Source organism: Ursus arctos, unplaced genomic scaffold (assembly GCF_023065955.2).
Source record: "Ursus arctos isolate Adak ecotype North America unplaced genomic scaffold, UrsArc2.0 scaffold_27, whole genome shotgun sequence".
NCBI classification, from domain to species: domain Eukaryota; kingdom Metazoa; phylum Chordata; class Mammalia; order Carnivora; family Ursidae; genus Ursus; species Ursus arctos.
The window spans coordinates 27,181,100-27,203,270 of record NW_026622952.1 but is presented as its reverse complement, the minus strand read 5'-3'; the positions used below and the strand labels follow the sequence as shown (position 1 = coordinate 27,203,270).

Genomic DNA, 22,171 nt, shown 5'->3' with positions numbered 1-22,171 from the left:
TGGCTGATAACTCAATTGTTTCCTTCAGTTTTGCTGAAAGCAAAGGAATGCCAAAGGTCTGACTTGCAGAGAGATGTGTTACCCATCCTTAGAATAATTCATTTTCTTTCCATGAGACCAGTATTCCCAGTCATCCTTGGTGGGTACACCGAAGTGGCATCCTCACTTGCTAGGCCCTCCTTTTCAAATGGGAGAAGAGTGGCTGAGGAAGGAAGCCCCACAGGGCACCTGGGCAGTCCCTCGGGGCAGTGACCATGTGGCCTCAGGCCCTGAGCGCAAGGGCAGATTCCACCCATACACAATCAGGCAACTCGAGGACAGAGATGCAGTACCGAACAGAGGCACCCACTGCCACCTCCTCCCCAGATGCCACCTAGAGGAGGAGGGTGGATAGAAGGGCCTCCAGGTGAGTGACAGCAGTGTGGTTTTGGAAGCTGGCAGGGCGTGCAGGCAGGCTGGGTGTCTGTGTGGGGAGACTGAGGCAGAGGAGGCCCATCTGTAAGCAGGTGGCGTCCTCTGACTCACCCCAAAAGCTGAAACAGGAGAACAGAATGAGAAAGAAGCACAAGATGTGGACAATAAAGTTGAGAAAATTGCCCAGAAAGGAGACCAAGATGACAAAGACATAAAAATAAGAGGAAAGAAAGCAAGGTGATCTCTTGGGAGCCCTAAAGCCTGACGACAGGAATCCCAGGGAGGAGTGACCAGGAAAGCCTCATGGCACCCGTGTTTCCAGACTCAACGGCCCATGGGACCCCTGGTGCAGCAGACAGAAAGAGACCCTTACGGAAAAACATCTGTGTTCTATTTCAGTTCTCTGGGGTCAGAAAGAAAAAGCCAACACAGTCCAGAGGGGGGACCCATGGCTATTTCCAACGGGACTGAGCATCAGAACGGCAGCTGACTTTGTAGCATCGACAGTGGACGCTGCAGGTGGAGTCTTCAAACCTCTGAGAGAAGGCGGTTTCTAACTAAGAAATCTACACCCCGTGACATGTAAGTACACGAATCAAGATATTTCACAATCCAAAGTCCCCAAAATATTTATTTCCCAAAAACCATTTGTCAAGAAGCTACTCCGACAAAGGAGACAAATCCTCTTGAAGGGAAGAGACGGGTCTAGGCTGGCAGAGGAGCGGGTCCATGCGGTGCAGGCGATCGCTACAAAATGATGGAACCCACAGAGCTCCCAAGGTCTGACCGCATCAAAGGTGCTGCGGACCATGGCCTGCGGGGGCAGTTAGGGGAAAGTGGGAAGTATTTAGAAAATTAGGCAAACAAACACCCAAGAAAATTATGAACTCCATGAAGCACCACTAACTCTACTCCACCAGAAGTTGTACGAAACAGAATCATCACATATTATGTGACTCAGTGGCAAATACTCTCCACATGTTCATCACAGTGCAAACAGTGGGTCCCAAGCCCACAATACTGTGGCTGACTGACACTGGAAGACCAGAGGTGACCATGCATGTCTGTGAGGGGGCAGGGCCTCACCACCAGGAGCCAGCAGGGAGGCTCGCCGGGCCCAGGAGAGGCTTCAGAAGCACAGTGGGAGCATTGCCAGACAGCAGGTGCAGACCTGGGGACCTGTGTTGTGCATGTTGCTGCTTGTCATGGTAATTCCTGCAGGACTACTTGTAGGACTTTAGGATATGTGCAGATACACGAATCAATTAAAAATAAAGTAAGAGCAATAATGAAAAATAAAGGTCTGATACGGGCCTCTGAGTGAAAGCAGTTTACCAAATGCATACACATTGGTTGTTTCGCCTATCTGCAGATTATACCCTTGTCTTTACCAAGTGGAATTACCAGCATTCTTTTAAAACCAGAAAGAGGAAAAGGGTTTCTGAGAAGTGAACAAACATCAGTAAATTGGCTAAATAATTACCATAATTACCACGCTGTGTCCTATCCACAAAGAGCATTCTCCCAATCTCATATCCAAGGACTCACTGATAAAGGCACCCTTCTTCATTTGGGCTGCCTTGTTCCAACCCTACAAAGATATGGGCACCCCTTCAGCTCTGACGATCACCAAGCTGTCACCTCCAGGAGCACCATGGATCCAAGGGACTTCTCAAAATAACGTTTACAGAAGCTTCAGACAAGTTTTGTCTATTTGTTCGAGATTTCATTGTTTTGCTCTAGCCAAGATTTCTTTTTCCAGCTGCAAATAAATTATGTTTTTCCTTCAAAATTTCTAAGGCTTATTGCTTCATTAAAGTATGTTGCTCTTTCATAATTAAAGAAAAAAAAAAAGCATTCAACAAACTAGGAATAGGAGAGAACTTCAACCTGACGAAGGGTATGTGTGCAAAGCCCACTGTGGACATCCCGTGCAGAGGGAGAGCCTGGATCCTCTCCCCAAGACCAGTAGAGAGACCAGTTTCCCTCATACACTGATATTTCAGGAAGTAAAAAATGTGACTAACATATTATTTAAAAAAAAAAAAAGGAAGTAAGAAAGGAAAAAAAGAAAGAAAATGCATCCAGATTGAACAGGAAGAAATAAAACAGCTCTCCCCACAGAAGACATGATCTTGTATGTAGAAAACGCTGAAGACACACATGTGCACACATGCACACAAAATTGTTAGAGGTAATACATTTGGCAAAGTTGTAGGATACAAGATCAAGACACAAAAACCTGAATATCCGTATTTAGGAAACAACTGCCTGTTCCGAGGTCAGAGGATTCATGTTATTTCCACACACCAGCGATGAGCGTTCCAAAAAAGAAATCAAAAGAAGAAAGTAATTCCACTTACATAGTATCAAAAAGAATACAATACTTAGGAATAAACATTTTTTAAGTGTAAAATTTATAGTAAAAGCTATGAAATATTGTTGAAAGAAATAAAAGATGACTTAAACAGAAAGTTGTTCTAAATTCATGAACTGGACAAGTGAATATAGTTATGAGGGCAACCCCCCCACAGTGTTCTGCACATTCAATGCAATGTGGATCAAAATCCAATTGCTTTTTTTTTTTTTTTTTTTTTTTTTTTTACAGAAATGGATAAGCTGATCCTAAGATTCATGTGGAATTGCAAGGGACCCTGATAGCTAAAACAGGCTTGAAAAAGAACAAAGTTGGAAGACCCTTACTTCCTGATTTCCAAACTTACTACCAAGCTGTAATTAAAACAGTGTGGTCCTGGCACAGGACAGACATATAGACCAATGGACTAGAACTGAAAGCCCAGATTGATTTCTGACAAGGGTGCCAAGGCCATCAGTGGAAAAAGCAACCTGCTCCATGATCGGTGGGGACAAGGATGCCCATAGGTGAAGGGCTGGATCTGGACCCCTGCATCACACCATATACAACTGTTAACTTGGAAGGCATTGATAACTTCAATGTCAGAGGTAAAACTATGAAACTCCCAGAAAACCTAAATGTAAAATTTGGGACCTTAGATTTGACAACGGTTTCTTAGATATAACACCAAAACCACAGGCAACAGAAGAAAAAATAGATATATGAGACTCAATCAAACTTGAAATCTTTTGTGCTTCCAAGGACACATCAAGGAAGTGGAAAGACAACCACAATATGGAAGGAAGTATCTGCAGGTCACACATCTGATAAGGGTCTAGTATCCAGAGTATAACCAACTCTCACAACTCAACAACAAAAGACAAACAGTTCAACTTACAAGGACTCACACAGGTATTTCTCTGGATACACAGATGGCCAACACATGCATGAGAAGACGCTCCCCATGCTTGGTCATCGAGAAAATGAAAATCAGAACCACGGTGAGATACAACCTCATACCCGCTAGGACAGCTGCCATCAAGAAAACATAAAACAGCAGATACAGGAAGGGTGTGGGGGACTGGAGCCCTCGTGCAGCTGCTAGGGGTGTTGCGTGGAGTGGCTGCTGGGACAACACTGTGGCCACCCTTTAGAACTACCATGGGACCAGCAAGCACACGCCCAGGTGCACACCCAGGACAAGTGAAAACACATGTCCACACATACACACTTGCTCAAGGATGTTCACGGCAGCATCACTGATAACAGTCAAGAAGCAGAAACCACCCAAATGTCCATCCATTGAGTAATGAATAGATGCAATGTGCTCTACACATCTGACAGGTAAAGAGAAATGGAGTGTAGACACGCTGCAACGTGGACAGACCTGAACACACGATGCTGAAGGAGGGGAGCCAGTTGCAACAGGCCACCGAGCATAGAATTCCACATACGTGGAATGTGCAGAAGAGACAAACCCACAGAACAGAAAGTAGGGGCAGGGAATGGGAGTGCCTGCTAATGGGCACAGGGTTTGTTTCTGGAGTGATAACCATGACCTGGACTTAGCGGTGGTGTTTGCACGTTTGTTAATATACTAAAAATCACTGCACGGAACACTCTGAAATGGTTAAAACAATAAACCTGAGGTTATGTGAATTTTATCTGAAAAAAAAAAAAAATTAGGGGCGCCTGGGTGGCTCAGTTAAGCATCCGACTCTTGATTTCAGCTCAGGTCATGATCTCAGGTTCGTGGGATGGAGCCTGGCCTCGGGCTCTGCGCTCCGCAGGGAGTCTGCACCTCTGCTTCCTGACCACAGCCTGGCCCCCGGATGGCGCTCCTGGCGCTTGGGATGGAATGTGTGCAGGGACCCAGTGAGACCTTCCAACGGACACGTGCGATGCGCCCACTCGACAGAACTGCTTCGGGGCCTTGTGAACCCGTGGTTTCCATGTCATAAACACATTCTGAACTGAACTTCGCGATGGTATTTTTCACGTTTAATTAACGTCTCCAGGCCCAACGACGGTATTTACAGGTGCCTGCTGACACGAAGTGACTGAGCACAAGATCAGGTGCAAAGACGTTGCGCAGAGGGTCAGGAGCCACTTCAGAGAGCGTGAGTGACGTGTAGGAACAGAACAGACACCGATGGCAAATACTCCTCCCCACACCGACGGCAAACACTCACCCCCAGAGCGTGCGGCTGCCTGTGCGCCACCACCATGCATAGATGGACGCCGCCATGACAGAATGAGCTGTCTCCTCACCATGCTTAGGAGGAGAGGTGAAGTCTCACAGCCCTTGCTTTGACCCCGCGACTTACACGTGAAGAGCAGCGCTCCAGGCCTGCGAGGGCAGTGCCGTGGAGGCCGTGGGCCTTGGGCCACAGAGCGAGCACACGGAGACCCGTCCTCCCGGGGAAACCGGCCTGGGCTTCATAGGTGTTCGCTTCTGCTGGAGACGAGTTCATCCACGTGGACACAGACTTCCTTATCTGATGTTCCACCAGCCTTATCACTGGTGACTAATCACCGTTACAACTGTCAAGTTACAAGACAGAAGAAAATGCAACTAAACCCTAAAAACAAACTTTTGACAAAGATTAAGAACGTTGATTCAGTAATATTCAGAGAGAAAACTGGGCCATCACAGGATGGCCTGCTTCTCATGTGGGGAGGCACGCCTTCCCCGCAGCACTCCGCTTTCCGAACTCAGTTGTGCAAACTCCAGGACACACATGTTTCCGATTGGTAGGTCAGCCCCGGCAGCAGGAGGCCTGCAGCACAGACCTGTGTCACTCACGGCCCAGAGGCGGGAGTCTGGGGTCCACATGCCGGCAAGACAGGTCTGGGCCTCTCTGCTTGGTGTGCAGATGTCGTCTCTCCCGGTGTCCTCCCGTGCTCATCCCCCAGTGTGGGTCTGGGTCATGACTCCCTCTTGCGATGAGGCACCTGTCAGTCATACTGCCTGAGGGCCCACCCTCGTGACCTCAGTCACCTCAGCCACCTCGTAGAGGCCCCATCTTTGGGTACATCCTGCAGCACAGGGGTTGGGGCCTGGATGGTGGATCTGGGGACACGGTTCAGCACTCACTGGTAGGCCACCTGGAAAGGGAAACACGCCATTCCTTGGGGTTGGTGTGCGTGCTTGTGACATCACCCTGCGCTGGGTCCTGGACCACAGCAGCGGCTCGCTCACAGCAAGAAGTCCCTGCGGTGCTGGTGCAGGCGGGGCTCCACACGGGCGGCCACACCGTTATTAGCACGGCACGGTACAGGACAAGGACACAGGAAGGCAGCACAGTATATGTGGGTTTGTCCCGGAGGAGGAGCACGCCTGCCACGACCCCACCTGTGAAAGTGGGGGGATAGCATCTCCTTCTTGACTGCCTGTACTCACGTGCACAGTGCGGTGCCCACGGCATTCACTGTCTCACAGGTCAACAGGTTTTGTGGGCTTGCCCACACAGACCTGGCCTCGGGGGCAGCAAGCAGAACGGTGGGACTCCTGGGCCTGCTGCTGAGATCATGCTAAGGGTATGTCGTCGGATACATGCATCCAGGGAACTAACCTGTCTCTTCCGTCACGGTCACTCCACGGGGCCAGCACTCAGGAACAGAGTCACGTGGGAACAAAGGCCAGTACAGGCTCATGCCAGAGGAAACAGAACCGAGCCCAAGGACGGGGACTCGCAGCACGGCCCACATGGCATCTCCCTGCGTTTCCCACCCAGCGGTGCCATACCAGCAGGAGACCCCAAGCTGCTGGGGGCCAGTTAAGGAGGCTCCACTGCAGACCATCCTCCTGCTTGAGAAGCTCAGACAGACCTCTGCCCAAGACCCATGGATGAGGGACAAAAGCAGGAGAACCGTCAGGAGCCCGTGCTGCGTGGACACAGTCCCAGGTGCTACAGGGCCAGCACCTGGGACAGAGTGACAGTGGCAGAGGACAGACAAGGTTGGTGGGGTCAGCGGTCATCTCCGAGATCAGAGAAGGGCTCTATGATGGCGGCACCAGCACTGGCTTCTCTCCCTGTGAGCGTACTGGACTGGAGCACGTGGGGACAGGGACCCTGGCGCTCAGCACCCATGGCAGCCAGGCCGGAGCCACCTGCTCCGGGGCAGACAGGAAACCGTTGGTGACCCCCCTCCCCCCTGCAAGCCCCTCACCTGTCAAAGTGGGGGCCTTCTCGGCAGCCACTCTCCCAGCTGGTTTGTCAGAAGCTGGAGTCACGGGAGCACTCTTTTCTTGGCCACAGGGAACACTAGGGAAAAGCCTCCTCAGCACTTTTTCCACAAACACTACAACCAATTGACAAAGAAAAGAGGAGGAATTATTCATGGCAGTTTAAATCACAAATGGATTTTATATAAAATAAAGACATAGCCTGACATTATCACCAGACAAAAAAGGGAATGTATGTGAGGACACCCTAGCACTGTCCCCCCAAGGATCCCCAGCACTGTCCCCCAGGGACTCCCCAGTACTGTCCATCAGAGGATCCCCAGCACTGTCCATCAGAAGACCCTCAGTACTGTCCCCCAGAAGACACCCAGAATCATCCATCGGAGGATCCCCAGGACCGTCCACTAGAGGACCCCAGGACTGTCCATCAGAGGATGTCCCCAGCACTGTTCCCAAAGGACCCCCAACACTGTCCATCCAAGAATTCCCCTGCACTGTCCACCAGAGGACTGCCACAACCATCCATCAGAGGATACCCAGGAACGTCCATGAGAGGACCCCCCCCCAGGACTGTCCATGAGAAGACCCCCAGCACTGTCCCCCAGGGAGCCCCAGGACCGTCCATCAGAGGACCCCCCAAGCACAGTCCCCAAGGACCCCAGGACCGTCCATTAGAGGACCCCTCAGCACTGTCCCTCAAGGACCCCCAGAACCATCCGAGGACCCCCCAAGCACTGTCCCCCAAGGACCCCCAGGACCGTCCATCAGAGACCCCCCAGCACTGTCCCCCAAGCACCCCCAGGACCGTCTATCAGAGGACCCTCCCAAGCACTGTCCCCCAAGGACCCCCAGGACTGTCCATCAGAGACCCCCCAGCACTATCCTTCAAGGGTCCCTGCACTTTCCATCAGGCGACCTCCAGCTTGGTTCATCAGAGGACCCCCTCCCCACAGGACGAGCAGCCTGGGAACAGAGGGCTGCAGATCTGGGTAGCGGTGAGTATAAACTCAGGTGTTTACTTTTGGATAAGTAGTCTTTCTTCCCTCCAGTGTTCTTATCTCTCTGAGTTTCGTGTAAAGTACGACTGTGAACCAGTTTCTGAATTTGGAGTTCAGGTGCTGGGTATGAAGTGTCCCCCTAGACAGGGCTGGTCCACCTGCAGTTCACACAGCAGGCCCCAGGGCCGCGTGTGCAGCCGGGCAGACAGAGCAGCACCCCCGGCCGGCAGCACGGGCCACTCCCTCCAGTGCACCTGTACAAGCTCACCGCTGCAGTTAGGAACCCAACCCCAGCTCTAACACACACGTGTTTAGTTTAGTTGGCATTCTACTTTAACTGGAAAAAGAGCTGTCATAATGAATAAATATTTCTGTCCTGATGGAAGTATGGATAAGGAACAGGCATGAATCTCAAAACAGCATCCTGGAAAAGGAGAGGGGAAAGGTTAATAAAATGAATTTGTAAATTCAGAAACAAACTCAACAGAATGGGAGAGAGCTGCTCTGGGGTGACTGGCAGCCGACCAGCAGAAACCAGAATGCTGGAAGCCAGCACGTGGGGACTCCCAGATTCACGGTAGGCAGTGCAGTCCTGCCACAGCTGGGGGCATGGGTACCCTCAGCCTCCCAGTTTCATCACATTGTCGGGCAGTATTCCTACTAGGAATAATCCCACTGACCCGTTCTAGTTGTAAGAACAGAATTTGGGTTTCAAAATTCCAAAGGGCTCCCTCTACTATGATGACTCCTCAGAGAATGCGCTGGAACACAGCTGGTGGCTCCCAGGGAGGAAGGCGGCCCCCTTCCGCAGCAGGGGCTCCTCTGCTGGAAGGAAAGTGGTCCGTGCTAATGACGCTGGCATTTAAGACCACAGGTCCTAGCAATGAAAGATTCCCCATGCACTTGGTTGAATGTTCTACAAAACCGTCGTTAGCATGGGACCCGGCACAAAGTGTGTTTCCAACACAATCTGCTGAGGCGAAATGTTCCCAAAGCCTTCTGCAGAACGGGTTTGCAGGCATGGGCCTGGGAGCATCACCGAACCAGAACCGTGGGGAGAAACAGCCTGTTGTGCACAATGTTTAAAAGAAATGTTTGGTGGTACTCAGTGATACATGGAAGAGAAGTTTCCAGAGTTTCAGTTAGAAACAACAGTTGTGGGTGATTCCTTACGTGGCAGAGAAGAATGTTCCATTCTGCCCCTGCTGGGTAAGACAACGGGTTAAGGTGAGCTGAGCCCCAGCATTTCCCACCTTGAAATGCCCCCCTGGCCATAGTGGCACTGACACAGACGTGGCTGCACCCACCATACCCCTCCGTCTGCACCTTCCTACCTCACCTCTTCCTCACACACTTCCGACTACCCACTAAAGGGGGAACTTTCTGCAGCGCACCCGAGTCCCAGAGCCCTTTCCCACAACAGACTCTCCCATCCTGGTATTTCATGCACATAGCACTAAAAGAGTTCATAGTTCATTTAAACAGAAACAGCCAGCTATTTTAGGCCTAAAAACATGGTTTAGAGCTACTTAAACTCTCACTGCTACTCGGAGCCCACAGTTATGAATAAAACATGTACCCTATGAACTGCTTGATGGTTTCCTACAAATATGGACTTAATTCTGTAAACAAAGCATGTCTTCCGACTGGTCAAATTTACTTAGTGATTCATGTGAAAAGCAAAACATAAAAGAAAGTACCAGTATTTTTTTCGGGATATTGGTACATAGTAAAGCATCATTTTTAATTTTTTTTATAGACTTTCTTTTTATTTTTTTTTTAAGATTTTATTTATTTATTTGACAGAGATAGAGACAGCCAGCGAGAGAGGGAACACAAGCAGGGGGAGTGGGAGAGGAAGAAGCAGGCTCCCAGCGGAGGAGCCCGATGAGGGGCTCGATCCCATAACGCCGGGATCACGCCCTGAGCCGAAGGCAGATGCTTAACGACTGTGCCACCCAGGCACCCCAAGCATCATTTTTAAAAAGCACCTGTCACTTCTGGTTTGTTGAAATGCACCTTTTGATCTAGTGTGTGTGTGAGTTTACTCATTCTAGTGAGTAACTCTTTTTCAATGCCGTTACTGGTTCTAAAATCTAACAGTTGAGTACAGAAAAGGGAGTATGTCCCATTTTTAACAAAGGTGTTAACGGTGGCATTGCAAGGAATGGCCTTCCTGTGTGCTGTGCTGTTAGAGTAGAAGCCCGGGATGCTGGAGGGAAGCAGGCGAGCGAGCTTCCGCACGGGCCGGCCGGGTAGTCTCCCAATTGGGGCAAACTGGCTGTGTGTTCCATTCAAAAAGGCTCTTCTGAAAAGAGAAATGGAAATAGGAGCTTTTTGTTTTTCTAACCCATTCTGAAAAAATTCAAGATTACAAATACGTGGTACAAAAAGCATCCCATCGATATCAGGAATGGTTTTCTCTTTAAAAAGTTCAGTCTGATCACAAAGTAATATATATTCGCCTCAATATCTGTGTACATAGCATATTTCACTTAAAATGGGGGTAAACTACACACCTGTTTCTACTAAATACACCCAGTACATTTGGAGAGCTTGTGATGGGGGAGAGTAGAAATGATGTTTACTCATTCGTGATTCTCTAGGCAAGTATGTCAAAACCCCCGTTATCATCCCTGCAGACCACTGTCTTTGGAAAAGCAGGACTCAGAGAGGACAGATAAAACATGTATAGAGCTAATCTGGGGACATGAGGAAGGAAAGCAGTTCCAAAAGTCTTTTAAAGATGGATGTTACTGAGAAGGAGTAAGACTAGCGGCACCCCACACTCCCTGAAATGACACAAAAATAGAAGGGACCCTAAAATAGTGACACATAACTTTAAAAATTTTGAGAGGAAAACACAGAACAAATAGGTTTATGACACACTTTTACAGAGTTTCCAGTGTACAGATGTACAAGTGGAAAAGTGATTATCTAGAATTGAGGGTCACCGGGCTTTTTGAAACCTTATTTAAATGAAAACTGCTACCAAAAACAAGACTAGAAAAGGACATTAATAGAAGCTTTGTGGCTGAGTGATCACGCCCCCTCCTCACCAAAGCCTGAGCAAGGGGCAAACCTTCCAAGGCATGCCAATGACAGATACCCATGCACTGGTCACGGCGTTAGCGAGAACGGAGACATCCCCCACCTCAACAAATCCTGGGTCACATCACCCCTGTTTCCATCCTGACCTGGGTATACCAGGTTTCAACAGACACTTGAAGTTAAAATTTTCTCAGGGTTACTGTATTCTTGGAATCGGATATTTTGAGTTTCATCTTCTCAGGAAAGACTATGTTTAAATGCCTGCTGAGTACCTACCAGTCTATCCATAGCTTTCTCAACAATATTCAATATTTTATTCTTTCCATTTTATCCCAATAATGAGGCAAGGTATTTAACCATTGTCTATAATCTAGGAATACATTGATAATAGCACCCTATCACTTCACAAGAAAGGAAAGTGCAGGATAATATGCTAATTTAATGAATGATAGTTTCTTAATGAGCTTCATAATAGAATCATAAATGAAAGAATAATTAGCTAAGATTTAAGAAAGAGTTGGCAAGCTTTCTGAAGTTTTAAATAAAAGGGAAACAGTACTCAAAATAAAGCCAGAAATGGTGCCCAAAGGGGACATAATTGGAACGTACACCATGACCAGTATGATGTACTCTCCCCATCTAAGGGTGACATGGACACTGAATATTCATTTTCTCCCAAAACTTTCACACTTAAAAAAAAATCCAAACTTTGTCCTCAATTTTTCCTTGCAGAGTGTCTCACGTGACTTACTGCGTCAGCTGCCAGAAGAGCCGTCCCAGCCTCAACTGTTCCCACCAGGGGACACAGCAGGGACACGGGACCAGGTGGCTTGGGAGCTCCTGGCCTCACGGACCACGCCGAGGGACCAGCGTGTGGCCTGAGTTCCCAGGCCCTTCAGAAACTTGCTTTACTACCTGGGGATATACAGGATAACCTAACATGTCTACTCAATACCTTTATTTTTCCCAGTTTCACGAACATTGGCTTTTTCATCCACCAGATCTTGAATTGCCCCCAAGGCAAGGTGAGACTGGCAGCCGGGCCACAGGCAGAAGTGGTTAGGTGAACCACTTGCTGTGGGAGGGCTCGGGGAGGACACAGACTGGGAGATGCCCGCTAACTTGGGGTCCTGAAACCCACCTCCACTGAGGGACCTGGCCACCTGCTACTGTGTCTTAGAGGTGGGGTACTATCCTGCTTTCCAGCCCCTAAGCCAGGCACGCCTGGGCCTCCCCCTGATCCACACATTTCCAGGCTGGTGGCCTGTGCTGCTTTGTGTCACTGTCAGCCGGCCTGTGACCTTGGACCTAGCACTTCACTGTGCTCCTGACTGAGTCGTCTAGTCAGGACAATGCCAGTGTCATGCACTCGATCTTCAGTGTGTAGCTGCCCCCTGTGCAACGTGGGGTTTGCTCACGGACCCCTGTGCAGCTGCAAATCCCTGTATAACTTTTTTTTTTTTTAAAGATTTTTTATTTATTTATTCGACAGAGACAGAGACAGCCAGCAAGAGAGGGAACACAAGCAGGGGGAGTGGGAGAGGAAGAAGCAGGCTCCAGCAGAGGAGCCTGATGTGGGGCTCGATCCCACAACGCCGGGATCACGCCCTGAGCCGAAGGCAGATGCCTAACCGCTGTGCCACCCAGGCGCCCCCTGTATAACTTTTGATTCCCCCAAACTACTATAGCCTACTGTTGGCCAGAAGCCTTACTAAAAACATAAACAGTCGATTAACTTTATTTTGTCTGCTCTGTGTATCACGTATTCTCACAATGGAAACCAGAGAAAAGAAAATGTCACTAAGAAAATTATAAGGAGTTAAAAACTGAGCAATTGCACTACTGGGTATTTACCCCAAAGATACAGACGTAGTGAAGAGAAGGGCCATATGCACCCCAATGTTCATAGCAGCATTGTCTACAATAGCTAAATTGTGGAAGGAGCCGAGATGCCCTTCAACAGATGACTGGATTAAGAAGTTATCCATATATACAATGGAATATTACTCAGCCATCAAAAAGAACGATTTCTCAACATTTGCTGCAACATGGACGGGACTGGAGGAGATAATGCTAAGCGAAATAAGTCAAGCAGAGAAAGACAATTATCATATGGTTTCACTCATTTATGGAACATAAGAAGTAGGAAGATCAGTAAGAGAAGAAAGGGAAGAAGAAAGGGGGGTAAACAGAAGGGGGAATGAAGCATGAGAGACTATGGACTGTGGGAAACAAACTGAGGGCTTCGGGGGGGTGGGGGAATGGGATAGGCTGGTGATGGGTATTAAGGAGGGCACGTATTGCATGGTGCACTGGGTGTTATACGCAAGTAATGAATCATGGAACTTTACATCAAAAACTAGGGATGTACTGTATGGTGACTAATGTAATATAATAAAAAATATTACTATTAAAAAATTATAAGGAAAACACATTTACAGAACTACACAGTATTGATGGGAAAAACCCATGTCCAAGTGGACCCACGTGTTCAAATCCCTGTTGTTCAAGGATGAACTGTATTATCATATTTTGACATCTTAAAAACTTTCCTGGGTGGAGAGACTGCCCCTCCCAGGGCCAGCCCACTCTTAGGAGACGCAAAGCAAGAGAGTCCCTCTGATACTCAAAAACTAATCCATCCAGAGCTTGGCCTTCCCCACCTACACCACATCCCGAGCAACACCCCTCTGCCCCCCTTCCCCACCATCCCACACCCAGGAGCAATATTCCTCTTCTTTGACCATCCCAGGCCTGGTGCCAGGCAACTAAGGGCCTTCCTTATTGCTCAAAGCCCACCAAAACTGTTCAAACTAGCCAGACCTAAATTGTTTACCACGACCTGCCCGCCTATCCCATGGAAACCCTAACAAAGGCCCTGGTCTAAATCTTCCCCTAGTGCTCCCCCCCCAGTGGCCCAGCATGGGGTGGCACGGCATGTCTTCCATCTCTAGGACCCATGAGTATAATGACCTTGGTTTTCTTGAGCTTCTGCTGTGTCCTCTTGCAGCTGCATCTGACTAACGGTGTCATGAAAGAACCCAGGACAGCCCCTAGACAACTGAGGATTACAGGGCAGGCCCTCAACGGGGGCCCACCTCCCTCTGAACAGCAGCATCCTAGCATTGGGCGCCTGGTTTCCAGGTGATGCAACCTGCTTTATCCACACACCCCAATCTGACTTGTGTCAAATCCAAAGGACAGCAGTCTGCAACTGCCCACCAGGCATGTCTCTGGACTGACAAGGTCAGTCCTCATGTCGTCTTCTCCTGAAACTTGTCCCCCAGGGGTGCTGCCTTACTCCCTGTTGTCTCCACCCACCCATGAAACCCAACCACACGCTGCCTGGCCCTCCTGCCGCTGGACCTGCCCCTTCCCGCAATTATCCTGTCCACTTTCAGATTTGTCTTTTATGGAAGCAAACGCCCACCCCTCCTGTGCCCGAAACCTATACTAGCTCACAATTCCTACCCCAACATGGCTGCTTCTGGGCAGCCAGGGACCAGCATTCATGGTTTGCATGGAGCCATTTGTCTGTCTGTTCCCTGGGTTATTCATTCAGGAAATGCTTACTGAGCTCATTCATTCATTCATTCATGAAATGCTTGCTGAGCACATTTATTCATTCAGGAAATGCTTGCTGAGCTCATTCATTGGTTCACTTATGAAATGCTTACTGATCTCATTCATTCATTCAGGAAATGCTTGCTGAGCTCATTCATTCATTCACTTATTAAATGCTTAATGATCTCATTCATTCATTCAGGAAATGCTTGCTGAGCTCGTGCATTCACTCCTTTGCTCATTCAGGAAATGCTTGCTGAGCACAGGAAGCCTGGCTGGGAGAAGAATTCGACAGGAATCTGGTGGTGACAATCCAGACGGCAGCCGTGTGTGATGGAGGGTGCATGCCATCATGGGAGCTGGAACAGTGGGGTAGGGGCGCTAATCTAGCCTTCTGCCCTGGGCAACTTATATGAATAAGTAAAGCCAGGCTATTTCTACTGTGGAAGCCTCACGGGCACAACAAGGATGAAGCTGGGCCCTAACAGCCACCCAGAGCTAGCTGGCACCAGACACCAGGCACGCAGCTCAGCAAAAGCACAGGGGGGTCTCTTTTCAACAGAGATCCATCCCAACCAGAGCCGGTGGTCCTGCGCCTCCAGAGGAGGTGTGTGTAAGTCTGCTGCCTGTGTGTGTAAGTCTGAGGGTGCGAGAGGGGAGACATGTGCACACACACACAGAGATATACACATGCACACACATGAACACACATGCATGTACACATGAGCACACACATGCACGCACCAGACACACACATGCACACAGATGCACACGCATGCACATAGACACAGATACACACATGCACACACTCATAGACACACATGCATGTACATACACAGAGATACACACACATGTGTACTCACACACAGACACACAGACATGCACACACATCCCCGCCCCACTGCTCCAGGAACATTATCATCAGCATCCAGGCCACAGAGAGTGCCACAGTGAGGGGTAGGTTATGCCGACCACAGAGCCTTCCCTCAGATGCGAGGACAAGGGGAAGAGGACGAAGTCTCGGCCAGCTGGGACTAAACTGACTACGGTTCAGATCTCATCCAATGAGAGTCCCTGGAGGACAAGGATCTTGGGGGCCCAATGGCTCAGCTGGCCACACACTCTTGGCTCCCAGGAGAAGCGCACCCTGGGACAATTGGTCATGGCAGGAGCAAAGTCTCATGAAGAAACACTGGACTGTGTACATTACATACATTCCTCAATTGCCCGTCTGCCTGATGAGCCCAGTGCAGGTGCAGGTGCACATAGGTCAGGGCTGGGTTCAGTATCCTGAGGAATGTGCAAGTGCGTGGAGGTGGGAAGCCAGGGCCACGGTCACTCACTCATTTAATCCTGATAACATGAGAGGCTGAGATGACCTTGATGAGAAATCTTGATGAGAAATCTTAGGATTAACAAAAAGTGACTGGCCCAAAGGGTGGGGGATGCTGGATGAGAAAGAGGTGCATTACTGGGGGACTGGCATTCTGCCAAGCTCTTGACTTGAATCTATTTGTTTAATCATCTCTACCTACCACTCATCTCATAAATACAGGAGCAGGGAGTGAGGGACAGTGGTGTCCATGGCACAGTCGTGAGTGGCAGGGAGTGAGTGATAGTGGTATCCATGGCATAGTCGTGAGTGGCAGGGAGTGACACTGGCGTTCACGGCACAGTCATGAGTGGCAGGAAGTGAGGGACAGTGGCATCCACGTTGCAGTGGTGAGGGGCAGAAGCAGGACCAGAGCTGAGTGTGTTCCTCCTGGCCCAGGGATGGACCCCACGCTCTTACCAGGGAGTGCCAATTCCACAGGGAGCCAGTCCTGTGGCAGCTACCACCCAATCCACCTGGACAGTCTTCTAGATTCCCACTGCTGTCATTCTGCTTCCTCTGCCTCCGGCTCCTCTGAGCCGGCCGGTACCCACCTGATTTAGCACTTGATGATATGTTGGGTAGTCACTCAATTTGCCCCAGCACAAAGGAAGCCACTTGAACTTCCACTTACAATATGGGGGCCTTCACGGGACTCGCTTCAGTTATGGAGAGCTGTTCATTTCATGTCTGCCTGTTACCTCCCAGAGGCTTGCAAAGTCTGGCCCAGGAGATATCTGCTAGTACCGTTCATACATGTTCCCCGCATAAAATAGAACATATTAAAAAAAATTTTGCTTCTTACTCAAGTAGTATCTCTGCAAAGGCAAAACATCCTCCCTATGAATTTCCGCAGTTTCACTACAAGTTGTCTCAAGGGCAATTTGTGTGTTAGGATTCACGACCTAGAGGAAGCACTCTGCCTTCAGGGAAGCCCCTAGAACCACGGTTGCAGACTGACTGCCAGCCTACCCCTGTCACGCTTTCTTGGTCCATGCCAGAGCGGAGCATCTTTTTCTTGAGCTGTGGCTCAGCCACAACGGTGACCCTAGCTCAAAGCAACAGCCTGGAACCTGCCTAGAATGAAAGTGTTTCGTTCCCTGCTCATTCCCAGGGCCTGAATGAGATGTCACACGCACTCAGCACACTCAGTGAACATGTGCTGCGTGAGTGAGTGTGAAGTGAGAGTTCTGCATGCGACCCCGTGTCTCTGAAGGGGGCTGGGCAGCGAGAGAGCAGAGCTGTGAGGCAAGTCAGCACCAGCCATAGCCTTCGCTGCCCACCACACAGTTCCCAGATTGTAGGCTTCGATAATTTACAAGTGCTTAGAATCTTTTCCAACTGCAATCTCCCCCATAGGTGTTTCTGGAAGCATAAGTGTTGTCCTAGAGACACACTCTTCAGTGATCTTGTAAAAAAGACTCACAAAACTAACACTTAGTTTCCCACTTAATTTGTAGGCTTCCAAGACTTACTAATCCAACTTTCCAACTGCAATATTTTAAACCTCACTTTGACAATTCTATCACCGATCCAATAGGAAAAGGAGGCCATTTTTAGAGAAGGTCCCTGACTGAGGAAAACAATGCAAGGTTTCATTCATCTCTATCTGGCGAGCTGAGAAAGGTTTTTACAAGTTGACAGGTGCACTCAGATGACCCTACTTTCTTGCAGAGGGAAGAGCATTCAGTGTCAGGCTTGGGAGGGTCACAAACACACGTGGGATGAGAGAACGGGATGGAGAGAAATAACGGCCGTGCAGTTCAGGAAGGACCCCCGGTGACAGGGAAGAAGGCTCGGGGCTTGTCAGCCAGCCTATAAGACCCAGGGTGGCCACCTGGGTTAGGCCCACTCGCAAGCCTGCAGTCTTCGCTCCTGCTTCTGGCATGCGTAAGAACAGTGGTTTGAGTACTCAAGATGTTTTAGTGTTCATTTTGGAGACTAACATCTGACTGGTTAGAAATTAAGCCATTTTAACCTGTGGTGATCTGTTTTTAAAGCTCATAGGCGGAAGTCAGGACTCAGTGGGGTGCAGAACAGTAGGGAGGCGCCCCCACGGTGTTCTCCTATAAAGGAAGCCACAGAGATGGGAACTCTATTTACTGCTCTCCGTATTCTGCCTTATTGAGAAATTAGTTTCCTTTTCTTATTGTAAGCAAGTGCTTTTTAACTATAATGGACACTCAACTTTTCATTTTAAAGGGCAAAACCATAATCATCCATTTTAAATGTAGAAAAGAAAAAAAAAAAACCACTGCCTGAACCAATCCAAGTAACATAAGAAATGTATCAACAAACCTTCACTTTTACCTGAAACTATAAACTCCTAGGAGAAAACACAGGGAAAGAGCTTCTCGATATGGGTCTTGGTGATTTTTTAGACAGGAAACCTAAAGCACAGGGAACAAAAGTGAAAATCCACAAGTGGGACACATCAAACCAAAAGGCTTCTGCACAGGACAGAAACCTATTATCACGACGAGGAAGCCTGGAGACCGGGGGAAGATGCCTGCAAGTCATGCATCTAAAAGGTGTTCATGCCCCAAATATATGAAGAATGTACACAACTCAAGAGCAAAATACCAAGCTAATTAAAAAATGGGCAGAGGATCTGAATACAAATTCTTCTATAGAAGACATCCAGATGGCCAACAGACACATGGAAAGATGTTCAACACCACTAATCACCAGGGAAATGGAAATCCAAACCACAGCGAGAGATCACCTCACACCTCTTAGAATGGCAATAATCAAAAAGGCAAAAAATAACAAATGTTGGCAAAGATGGAACCCTCTTACACTGTTGGTGGGAATGCACACTGGAGCAGCCACTCTGGAGAACAGTATGGGGGTTCCTCAGGAAGTTAAGAATAGAACTATTCTATGACCCAGTGATCGCACTTTTGAATATTTATTCAGAGGAAATGAAATCTGGAGCTCAAAGAGGGATGTGCACCCCCACGTTCACTGCAGCACAATTTACAACAGCCAAGACATGCAACTGCCTAAGGGTCCACACAAGATGGATGAATAGATAAAGGTGCTGTAGTGAGATACGCAATGGTACGCTCAGCCATTAAAAAAGAAGGAAATCTTGCCATTTGCAACCACATAGGTGGACCTTGAAGGCCTATGCTAAGTCAAAGACAAATACCGTATGGTCTTACTTACAGGTAGCATCTAAAAACCCCTGAATGTGCAGATACAGGGATCGGATTAGTGGTTAACAGAAGTGAGGGGTGGAGGGAAAGAACTGGAGGAAAGTGGCCAAAGGTACAAACTTCCAGCTGTAGAATTCATAACTCCTGGGACGTGATGCACAGCACGGTGACCCGTAGTCTACTGTGCTGTGTGCTGTATTTGAAAGCTGCTAAGAGAGAAAGTCTTAGAAGTTCGCACCACAAGGAAAAACATGGATGTTAACTTATTGCGGCAATGATTTTGCAGCGTCCACGCACGTCAGGTCTCCATGCCGCACACATTAAACTCATACAGGGTTGAATGTCAATCATATCTCAATAAAACTGGGAAAACATAAAACCTTCCCTTTCTTCATCTGAATGCTGATGACTGAGTGCGAATGAGAAGATTTAGTTGCACCTTATGTGAGATGGGAGTTCCCTGCATCTTCCAACATTCAACTCTAAGGCACCAAAATGTTAGCCAATTACATGTACTCCACTCCTTCGGCGCTGGTTGAAAATATCAGTTAATGAACACTGTTACAAGGTAGAGTATTACGTCCATTTTACAGATGAAGAAAATGAGGCTCAGAGAGGCTTCTGACCGGTTGCAAGGGAGGAAAACCAGTCCCACAGTGTATGCTCCAGTACAAGGTGCAGGTCCCTACAAAGTCTTTGGGGACTGTCCCTGCAAATCCCATATTCATTCATGGAAAGCTGTTCCCCGCTCCTTCGGGGTCCCACAGGCCTTGTCTCCTCCGCCCAGGGCCTCTGGACACCCAGGGCTGGGGTACGGATCCCAGAGATTGCTGGAGCCCTGGGGTCCTCGGCCCGCCCCGGTAGTCCTCCCGAGCCCCCAGCGCCAACACCGGCCTGGGTCTGGGATCTGGGCGGGAGGTGAGCTAGGGTCCAGAGTCCAGCAAAAGGTGGGCGGGGCTCTGGGATCCAAGAGGGTTGGGGTCCCGGGTCCAGGCGGGAGGGGGGCGGAGCTCCGGGGTGTGGGCGGGAGGTGGGCCAGGGTCCCGGTATGGGAGGGAGGTGGGCTAGGCTCTGGGGCCTGGGGGATAGGTGGGCCAGGAGTCCAGGGTCCGGATGGGAGATGGATAGGGCTCTGAGATCCCGGCGGGAGGTGGGCCGCAGTCCCGGGCTCAGGGAGGAAGGTGGACAGGGTTCTGGGGTCCGGGTGGGGGGTGGGCCGCGGTCCCGAGTCCGTGTGAGAGGTGGACAGGGCTTTGGGGTCCTGGAGGAGGGTGGGCCGGGGGTCCGGAGTCTGGGTCCTAGAGCAGGATCTGGGCGGGCCGCGCCCCCGCTCCCCACCTGCGCCGCCCACCCTTGCCCCCAGACCCCTACCCAGCGTACCGTGCTGCCGTAGCGCTGCCATGACGATTAAGCGACCCTAGCTTTATCCCCGCGCTACCCGCTTCAGGGCCAGAGCCGCGCGGCGACGCTTCCGGATTCCGGCTCTCTATGCCCGCCCATAACAACGGGCGTGCCCAATCGGGATCCGGGGTCTTTCCCGCAGATTGCCAATCAGCCGCGCTCCGGCTGTGGATTGGCTCGTACATAGGCTGTGGGCGTGGCCGTGGGGTGGGGTGGGGGGGAGTGCTTCGAGCATGCTCAGAGGGAACTGACTGAATCCTGGCTTACCCCGGTTCTCCGTTTTGGTGCTTTAGGAAAAAGTCAGGAGATGCAGGGAACTCCAGGCTCATATGAACCCTATTAAACTATATCTCCTCGTCATTACCATTTAATCATCAATATTCAAATGAAGAAAGGGAAGGATTTATTTTTTCCCAGTTTTATTGATATATAATTGAAATGCAACACTAAGTTTAGGGAGAGGTCATGACTAGGGGGTCAGCGGGAGGGGGTCACGGGGAAGGAGGGGTCAAAGGGAGAGGGATCAGCCGGAGGGGGTCACAAGGAAGAGGGTCAGCGAGAGGTTAAGGGGAAGGGGGTCAAAGGGAGGGGGTCAGCGGGAGGGGCTCACGGGGAGAGGAGGCGCAGCTCCAGGGGACACCCGGTAGTGTGGTTTGGTGACCACCCATGGTGTCACCTAGGGTTCCGTGGCCCCATATCAGGGGTGCTGGTGCTGCAGGGATGGGAGCAGTGCAGCGCCCTGCTTAGAGCCCACCGTGCACCAGGTGTCCTGAGGTACCCCAGAACTAGGGTTGTGAAGGCCAAGGGGAAGAAAAAAGCCTGCTGACGGCCATGGGAAAGACCATCGCCCTCCCCTGTCACTCTCCCGTGGGTCCATGTCCACCCCAGGTGGGTTTCTTCCCTGTGCGCCCCCACCCAACCCCACCGTACTTTCCTGGGACCCTGACTTATTGTTTGCTCCCTTTCTCAAATTTACTTCTTGGAAAATATATTTTCCCAGAGCTCAGAGTCTGCATGTCAGGCACTGTTCAAGATGCTGCAGACATGTCATGAAAAATCGGATGATGGGAGTTGGGAAGGGAATGAAGGGAGACACACAGCATGTTACGTGGACGTGAGCGTGGTGGTCAGGAAGGTTCCACAGGAAGATCATGTGGGCCAGGCTGGTTGCAGAGGGAGCAAGGCTTGGTGATAACCAGGCAAAGAGCACTCAGCAGAGGGGAGGCACATGTCCCTTGAGGTTCCTGGGGGGACAGTGTCTGCAGCGGGACCAGGGAGGGCAGAGGGACTGATGCCATCAGGCAGGAAAAAGGCCTCCGTGTTGGGGCACAGGCCTAAAGTGGATTATCACAACTCTGCTTCCCAGCAAGCCACGGAAAATCATCAGCCTGCTGGAACACAGGAGTCAACTGCTCTGACTTCATCTTAGAGAAGTCCCTTGAGGAAGCAGGGAAACCAGGGTGAGGCCATGCCACTTAGACCTTGGGGGCCAGCATCCGGGCAGTAGCTTCCGAGGTTGTAGGAAGCAGTCCTCGGATTTCGGATGCATTTGACGACAGAGCAAAAGAGTTTCTCATGTTGACCCGTGTGGGCTCTGAAGAAGAGAAGTGTGGCATGTGTCCATGGTGTTGTTCCGGAAACTGGAAGGATGGAGTCACAAGGAGA

General features: G+C 49.8%; 1 protein-coding gene across 1 annotated transcript in view; it reads right to left on the bottom strand.

Annotated features, from left to right (window-relative positions):
• ERICH1 (glutamate rich 1) overlaps positions 1-20,603 on the bottom strand; it is a 61,089-nt gene extending 40,486 nt beyond the window's left edge. The window contains exons 1-2 of the mRNA XM_026508511.3: positions 20,486-20,603; positions 6,944-7,075 (exon numbers count right to left, since the gene is read on the bottom strand). Of these exons, the coding sequence (XP_026364296.2) occupies positions 6,944-7,075; positions 20,486-20,507 (154 nt within the window). The 5' untranslated portion in view covers positions 20,508-20,603. The remainder of the gene's footprint in view (positions 1-6,943; positions 7,076-20,485) is intronic.
• Between the last annotated feature and the right edge of the window lie 1,568 nt (positions 20,604-22,171).